Here is a 9,103-nt window from a genome sequence, read left to right on the forward strand (position 1 = left end):
CTCTGTGTGTGTGTGTGATCCTTTGGGCCTATTCAGACCGCACGGGTGGTAGATAGTGTGTGTGTGTGTGATCCTTAGGGCCTATTCAGACTGCACGTGTGGTAGATAGTGTGTGTGTGATCCTTAGGGCCTATTCAGACTGCACGTGTGGTAGATAGTGTGTGTGTGATCCTTAGGGCCTATTCAGACCGCACGGGTGGTAGATAGTGTGTGTGTGTGATCCTTAGGGCCTATTCAGACTGCACGTGTGGTAGATAGTGTGTGTGTGTGTGTGTGTGTGATCCTTAGGGCCTATTCAGACCGCACGGGTGGTAGATAGTGTGTGTGTGTGTGTGTGTGTGTGATCCTTAGGGCCTATTCAGACTGCACGTGTGGTAGATAGATAGATTGACTCTTTATTCATCCCAAGGGAAGTTTTAGGCATCCAGTAGCTTATACAACCATAACACAACAAACACACACACACACACACATACACACAAATATCTCACATACATAAACATCACTCACAGAAATGTGAAAATGTAAAGAGCATATGAAGTGATGGACTGACCATGTGATGCAGTGACCATGATAAGGTGCTATAGTAGAGTGTGTGTGTGTGTGTGACCATGATAAGGTGCTATAGTAGAGTGTGTGTGTGTGTGACCATGATAAGGTGCTATAGTAGAGTGTGTGTGTGTGTGTGTGTGTGACCATGATAAGGTGCTATGGTAGAGTGTGTGTGTGTGTGATGACCATGATAAGGTGCTATAGTAGAGTGTGTGTGTGTGTGTGACCATGATAAGGTGCTATAGTAGAGTGTGTGTGTGTGTGTGATGACCATGATAAGGTGCTATAGTAGAGTGTGTGTGTGACCATGATAAGGTGCTATAGTAGAGTGTGTGTGTGTGTGACCATGGTAAGGTGCTATAGTAGAGTGTGTGTGTGTGTGACCATGTTAAGGTGCTATGGTAGAGTGTGTGTGTGATGACCATAAGGTGCTATAGTAGAGTGTGTGTGTGTGTGACCATGATAAGATGCTATAGTAGAGTGTGTGTGTGTGTGACCATGTTAAGGTGCTATGGTAGAGTGTGTGTGTGATGACCATAAGGTGCTATAGTAGAGTGTGTGTGTGTGTGACCATGTTAAGGTGCTATGGTAGAGTGTGTGTGTGATGACCATAAGGTGCTATAGTAGAGTGTGTGTGTGTGTGACCATGATAAGATGCTATAGTAGAGTGTGTGTGTGTGTGTGTGACCATGATAAGGTGCTATGGTAGAGTGTGTGTGTGACCATGATAAGGTGCTATAGTAGAGTGTGTGTGTGTGTGACCATGATAAGGTGCTATAGTAGAGTGTGTGTGTGTGTGACCATGATAAGGTGCTATGGTAGAGTGTGTGTGTGATGACCATAAGGTGCTATAGTAGAGTGTGTGTGTGTGTGACCATGTTAAGGTGCTATGGTAGAGTGTGTGTGTGATGACCATAAGGTGCTATAGTAGAGTGTGTGTGTGTGTGACCATGATAAGATGCTATAGTAGAGTGTGTGTGTGTGTGTGATGACCATGATAAGGTGCTAGAGTAGAGTGTGTGTGTGTGTGTGATGACCATGATAAGGTGCTATAGTAGAGTGTGTGTGTGACCATGATAAGGTGCTATAGTAGAGTGTGTGTGTGTGACCATGATAAGGTGCTATGGTAGAGTGTGTGTGTGTGTTACCATGATAAGGTGCTATGGTAGAGTGTGTGTGTGTGTGACCATGATAAGGTGCTATAGTAGAGTGTGTGTGTGTGACCATGATAAGGTGCTATGGTAGAGTGTGTGTGTGTGTGACCATGATAAGGTGCTATAGTAGAGTGTGTGTGTGTGACCATGATAAGGTGCTATGGTAGAGTGTGTGTGTGTGTGACCATGATAAGGTGCTATAGTAGAGTGTGTGTGTGTGACTATGATAAGGTGCTATAGTAGAGTATAGTAGTATAGTGTATATATACTCTTTTGATCCCGTGAGGGAAATTTGGTCTCTGCATTTATCCCAATCCGTGAATTAGTGAAACACACTCAGCACACAGTGAACACACAGTGAGGTGAAGTACACACTAATCCCGGCGCAGTGAGCTGCCTGCAACAACAGCGGCGCTCGGGGAGCAGTGAGGGGTTAGGTGCCTTGCTCAAGGGCACTTTAGCCGTGCCTACTGGTCGGGGTTCGAACCGGCAACCCTCCGGTCCGAAGTGCTAACCAGTAGGCCATGGCTGCCCCAGTGTGTGTGTGACCATGATAAGGTGCTATGGTAGAGTGTGTGTGTGTGACCATGATAAGGTGCTATAGTAGAGTGTGTGTGTGTGTGTGACCATGATAAGATGCTATAGTAGAGTGTGTGTGTGTGACCATGATAAGGTGCTATAGTAGAGAGTGTGTGTGTGACCATGATAAGGTGCTATGGTAGAGTGTGTGTGTGACCATGATAAGGTGCTATAGTAGAGTGTGTGTGTGTGACCATGATAAGGTGCTATAGTAGAGAGTGTGTGTGTGACCATGATAAGGTGCTATGGTAGAGTGTGTGTGTGACCATGATAAGGTGCTATGGTAGAGTGTGTGTTAGGGCTGGGACAACGCGTCGACGTAATCGATGACGTCGACACAAAAAATACGTCGATGCAAAATATGAGCGTCGATTAGTCAAGCATAACGTGTGCTGCTAAATATTTTTAATTTTACACCTTCAGTGTTTTCCATACGTTGACTAATCTGTGGCGGGGTGCCACGAAATCAAAACCGGCCAGCACACATTGATGTTCTATGTTGTAGGCCTGCTATTTAAATTAAAGACCAGATAAAATCCTTTCATTGAGCTGCACTTTTTCCGCACGCAGCCTTTCCTTGCCCCGCCCCGCTCTCTCTCGTAACGAGCCCGCTGCTCCTCCTCTGCATGTGCATTTAACAAAATATTCACGATTGTTGAAGGATTGTTGTTGCTACATAGAAGCATTGCATAGAAGACGTCTGGCTAAATTGCTATTAAATCCGCTTAGCATCGTGACCATGCTGCACAAATTTGTTCAAAACTGCTGCATTGAAGTGAACTCTGCTAAGGTCTTATCACAACATAGTAGGCCTACATTGAGGAGACTAAACTAGGTTAAGTTATGCAATCAAGCAGTATCTCAAAGCTAACGTTAGAATACTGTTTGGATGTCGAGTTTAGCATGCTTACTTACAGCTGCTTGTCAATTTCGTTACTCATGCAGGGCTCATTGACTCTGAATGTTTGCAAAATCCCGATGTAAATGGAAAAGTGTTTTCCAAGACTCAAAAGTGCTTGTCCCAAGGAGAAGTAGTACGAACCGTTATTTGAACTAACTACGTTATGAATTGATCCACACATCAGCAGCCTTTAACTGTGTTAAGTATTACAATTGCAAGGGTTCCCTCAGGAACATCTTAAAGTGACAGGCACTCAATTAAGACCTATACACTACTGAACTTTATTGAATGCTACCTCTGACTAAGAATGCATTACTTTGCACTTGTATAGTCTTTTATTTTGGAATTTTAAGACCAATAAACATATATTGCAATATTAAGGAATTCATGTTTTTTCATTCAGATATGTAAATCAACATGTATAAATTGCTATTAGTCAATTAATGGGGAGATAATTGATAATCGAATCGAAATCGAATCGGACTGAAAAAATGAATCTTTAAATTAATCGATGCATCGAAAAAATAATCGCTAGATTAATCGTTTAAAAAATAATCGTTTATCCCAGCCCTAGTGTGTGTGTGACCACGATAAGGTGCTATAGTAGAGTGTGTGTGTGTGTGACCATGATAAGGTGCTATGGTAGAGTGTGTGTGTGACAGTGTTGTAATGTAACGGAGTACAAATACTTCGTTACTGTACTTAAGTAGAAATTTCACGTATCTGTACTTTACTTCGCTATTTAAATTTACTTTCACTTTTACTCCACTACATTTCCTAGATAAAATGTATACTTTTACTCCGTTATATTTCCACTAAGCATCTTCGTTACTCGTTACTAAAACATAAAATTAGAAGAAATGTGTGCGACTGCAATAAGGGAGGTTTGGCGAATCACTGCTCCTAGATTGCATTACGCACGCTCCGCACGCTGCGCGCTCTATTTCAGCGCTTGTTTGTTGCTAAAGGAGGAGGAGGACGCACAACTGAAACCGCCATGGAAGCACAAGCACCTACTGGAGGACCTCCCGTTATCATAGACGACCACCCCGACGATAGTGGTGAACTCGGTGAACAGGGTAGTGGTGAAGATAACGTCATACACCCGTGGCCGTATTTGCAAGAAATGTTTCTGTACATTGGCAGCTTCTGCGTAGCTGAACACTCCGCTACCTGCCTCTTCAGCGGCCTGTGAAAGGCTATTTAGCATCAGTCCAAGAAGAGTAAGACTGAATCGGGGTGGGTAATCGGGAGAATTCCCGGTGGGCCGCTTCACTTTTGGGCTGGTCGAGGAAAAAAATATTGACATTTGTCACGTTAGTCTATCTTTTCTTAAAGTAGGACACGTTCCGCATTCTGTGCATGACACCGTTGCCTCTGCATGGGTTGTAGCCTACGTGAGGGAGTTCTCCCCTCCCAAAAAGAGTTGGTTGGGTCCACATACTGTAGCCTGTCTTTTCCAAAAAGTTTTCTCAGATACGGATAGCTGAGCCGGCCCTACAGTAGGCTAGACACAAGCTTCAGGAAGAATGGATGGTAGAAAGAGCCCAGGAGAGACTGAGCAGAAGATCAACCAGTTGACCACTGAAAATGATGAGCCCGAAATTAGTGATGAGAAGGCCATGACTACAGGGACAAGTAGAGAGGATAAATTAAAGTTATTTAATGTAAGAAAGAGCAATTACCCTACATGATAAACCTATATGCCTTGTTTGCTCAGAAGTGGGTAGTAAAGGAGTAGGCTAAATCACCAAACAACAATATAGCCTACCCATGCAAAAAACATGTAGCCTAAACATTAGTTCAATATGCCTCTTTGTGGAAGCGTGGGATAGGCTACATTTGAAAGGCTTTCTTTCTTTCTTTCTGTTTTTGTTAACTTGTGGAATATTTTTTATTAACTTCTCAGTTGAAGTGAATTATTATTTAACCTTTACACATTTGTTGAACCATGCTACTAATAAAAACTACAGGATAGTAATAGCTGAAATGTTGCTTCATTTATCCAATTTCCACCACTATGGAAAAGGTGGGCCGGTCTTGGGCCTGAAACTCCCGGGCACTGAATTCTGGCAACTTTGAAAACCAGCTTCTTGTGAAGATGAACAGACACCTTTTCAGTTTCAACTAATGACTGGCATATTAGTAGCTGCTGGACATAGGTGGCCTGTGTGTGTGTGTGTGTGAGAGTGAGATGGTGACCTGGGGAGTAAGCCCTAGAAATGCTCATACCACATGACCAAAATGTTCTCCCTACAAGCAGGTCATTTAAAAAAAAAAAAAGAAATGTTATTTATTTTTCATTTTTACCTGAAGTTCATACAAAAGTGAAATTTCTTGATGAGTGAGATTAACCGAACCTGGGAACCCTGAATATGCTTTATGCTTTACTATAAAAAAGCCAAAATAAAGTTCACAATAAAAGTTCAAAATAAAACCGCTTGCTTTTTATGTTTACTTCAAATACTTTTTACTACATTAAATATCAGAAATTACTTTTGATACTTAAGTACAGTATATATCAGATACTTTAAGACTTTTACTTAAGTAATATTCTAAAAGGTAACTTTCACTTCTACCAAAGTCTTTTTCTAGTATGATACTTGTACTTTTACTCAAGTATTGCTTTCTAGTACTTTATACAACACTGGTGTGTGACCATGATAAGGTTCTACATGGTAGAGTGTGTGACCATGTGATGCACATGATGCAGCAGTCGCTGAACACAGACGGAATATACACCACGCTTGCCATCTCAATAGGCCCTTCGTGTGTGTGTGTGTGTGTTTTAAGTCACAGTTTATCTCTGTTGGGCTCACTGGTCATGTCTCTGTGTTAATGATGATTAACAGATGGTGTGTGGCACGTGTGTGTATGCGTGTGTGTGTATGTGTCCACAGACTGGGCTTCCACATGCCTCCGTTCTCCTCGGTTCCTCATCTCCACCTCCACGTTCTCGCTCCCGCCACTCAGCTGAGTTCCAGGTCCCTCCGGTTCTACGGACCGCAGTCCTTCTGGTTCCTAACAGTACGTTCCAGAGGGGTCGAAGCGACATTAGTGATGTGTATTCTGAGGGGTGGTGATTGTGTGTGTGTGAGAGAGACCTTTACACGTTGTCTGTGTGTGTGTGTGTTTGTGTGTGTGTGTGAGTGAGTCCTTTACATGTTGTCTCTGGGTGTGTGTGTGTGTGAGTGAGTCCTTTACATGTTGTCTCTGGGTGTGTGTGTGTGTGTGTGTGAGTCCTTTACATGTTGTCTCTGGGTGTGTGTGTGTGTGTGTGTGTGAGAGTCCTTTACATGTTGTCTCTGGGTGTGTGTGTGTGAGTCCTTTACATGTTGTCTCTGGGTGTGTGAGTGTGTGTGTGCGTGTGTGTGAGTCCTTTACATGTTGTCTCTGGGTGTGTGTGTGTGTGTGAGTCCTTTACATGTTGTCTCTGAGTGTGTGTGTGAGTCCTTTACATGTTGTCTCTGGGTGTGTGTGTGTGAGTGAGTCCTTCACATGTTGTCTCTGGGTGTGTGTGTCACCGCAGGTGGAGAACCTTCTGAAACACCTGCGTGAAGCTGGCCCCCCATGTTATTAAAAAATGATTAAAAACACTGCTGTTCGTCTGTGCCGGTTTGTGCCGTACAAATTATCGTTTGTGCTGTTAAGGGTTTTAAGTAATTAAACTTTACATTTTCTGGCCAGTGACGTCACTCAGCCCCCCATACTTGTTCAAATTTCCCCAAAATAGTGTCAATCGATGGGGGGCTGGTGACGTCACGCGCGTAATAAATAAACCATAATAACTTAGAAAACATAGTAGCACAAATGTTTCTTTTGACGGCACAAATCAGCACAAACGATTGAGACCATTTTGGGAAGATTTGGACATTGATGGGGGGCTGGATGACGTCACACGTGTAACAAATAACGTGGAATATCTTAAAAAACATAGTAGCACAAATGTTACTTTTAACGGCACAAATGAGCACAAACGATTGACACTATTTTGGGGAAATTTGAACAAGTATGGGGGGCTGAGTGACGTCACTGGCCAGAAAATGTAAAGTTTAATTACTTAAAACCCTTAACAGCACAAACGATAATTTGTACGGCACAAACGAACAGCAGTGTTTTTAATCATTTTTTAATAACATGGGGGGCCAGCTTCACGCAGGTTTCTGAAACAGCTGGAATCTCGGAACCGGGTCTCTGGGTGTGTGTGTGTGTATGTGTGGGTGTGAGTCCTTCACATGTTGTCTCTGGGTGTGTGTGTGTGTGTACGCGAGTCCTTTACATGTTGTCTCTGGGTTTGTGTGTGTGTGAGTCCTTTACATGTTGTCTCTGGGTGTGCGTGTGAGTCCTTGACATGTTGTCTCTGGGGGTGTGTGTGTGTGAGTCCTTTACATGTTGTCTCTGGGTGTGTGTTAGAGATGCGCGGTTCGCGGTTACAGCCGCGGACTCCGCGGTTAAACTCCGGATCGGGCGGATGACGTGAAGAAATATAATATTTTGATTAAATTCGGGCGGGTGGCGGTTGAACCAATCAAACGCATCACCCATATACATTAAAACAACCAGCGGATGGCAGGCGGGTGCGGTTTTGAAAATTGGTCAAAAAACGTTGGATGCGGTTACGGTTGAAATAATAGCCCATCCGCGCATCTCTAGTGTGTGTGTGTGTGTGTGCATGTGTGTGAGTCCTTTACATGTTGTCTCTGGGTGTGTGTGTGTGTGTGAGTGAGTCCTTCACATGTTGTCTCTGGGTGTGTGTGTCACCGCAGGTGGAGAACCTTCTGAAACAGCTGGAATCTCAGAACCGGGTCAAATGACACTAGAACCCACCGCTAAGGAACCGAGCAGATCCCACATTAGTCCCTCCTTTCCCAAACCCCACCGCTAAGGAACCGAGCAGATCCCACATTAGTCCCTCCTTTGCCAAACCCCACCACTAAGGAACTGCGCGGATCCCACACTAGAACTTCAGTGGGAACTCTCCTGAGCAGAGACTCGTACGGACGCCCTGGAGAGATGCCCACTCAGACAGAACAACACTACAAACTGCTAACACACACACACACACACACACTGAGTGACTCAGACATTTTCCCTCAGACAGAAACGACCTGAAAAGCCCTTAAGGAGTGACATGAAAGGGAGATGTATAAAATGATGAAATATATTGACAATATATTATGTGCCTCTAAACTGATAATAATATTAATAATATATTATGTGCCTGTTCATGTTAACATGCCTCTGTGCCTAGAAGCTTTTCATTCACTGACAATAAAACACATGGAGTCTGTCCTAGTGTTCATTTAATCAGACGAGAGGAAATATGTTCGTCAACGACCTTTTTTTCCATGACGAAACGATGACGAGACTGCACTGATGTCCTGAAACACTGACTAAGACTATCTTAAGATGCATTATTGTTGACGAAAAAAGACGAGACTAAAATGTTTTGCAAGAAATAAAAACTAAGATAAAATCTCTCTTCATTTTCGTCTACAAAATGAGAAGACAGAATATCTAGTTGTTATGTTTTCAAAATATTCCGAATGAGTTCATGCGCAGCAGCTTTCCTGTAGGCTAGTCTACGTGCTGTTGCTTCAACACGAAACCACGCCATATTAAGTCCCATTGTGCCGAATTTTGGTTGCAGTTCCACCAGAATTCCACTGGGGGCGATCGCCATGAGTGCAAAATGAATGGGAGTCAATGGAGCTAGACGGCTAAATTTGTCTCTTTCACCTGATTGTCGTTGAGAAATCTCAGATTTGATTATAGTTTGTATAACTTCAACATGGGTTATAGGTCAAAAATTGAATGAATGAGTACTTATGTCCTTTTCATTTCTTACAGGTTGGGTCATTGTTGCCCATTACATGCTAGCATTGTGCTCAGTGATGTAGTACTCGAGTGCGGTCTC

At 43.2% G+C, this 9,103-nt stretch overlaps 1 protein-coding gene across 1 annotated transcript in view; it reads left to right on the forward strand.

The window, feature by feature from the left end:
- Positions 1-8,476, forward strand: part of si:dkey-25e12.3 (histidine triad nucleotide-binding protein 3) — a 50,734-nt gene extending 42,258 nt beyond the window's left edge. Inside the window, exons 7-8 of the mRNA XM_042094951.1 lie at positions 6,087-6,213; positions 7,953-8,476. Coding sequence (XP_041950885.1) covers positions 6,087-6,213; positions 7,953-8,000 — 175 coding nt within the window. The 3' untranslated portion in view covers positions 8,001-8,476. The remainder of the gene's footprint in view (positions 1-6,086; positions 6,214-7,952) is intronic.
- Positions 8,477-9,103: the final 627 nt, after the last annotated feature.

The sequence above is a fragment of the Alosa sapidissima genome, chromosome 6 (assembly GCF_018492685.1).
Source record: "Alosa sapidissima isolate fAloSap1 chromosome 6, fAloSap1.pri, whole genome shotgun sequence".
NCBI classification, from domain to species: Eukaryota; Metazoa; Chordata; class Actinopteri; order Clupeiformes; family Clupeidae; genus Alosa; species Alosa sapidissima.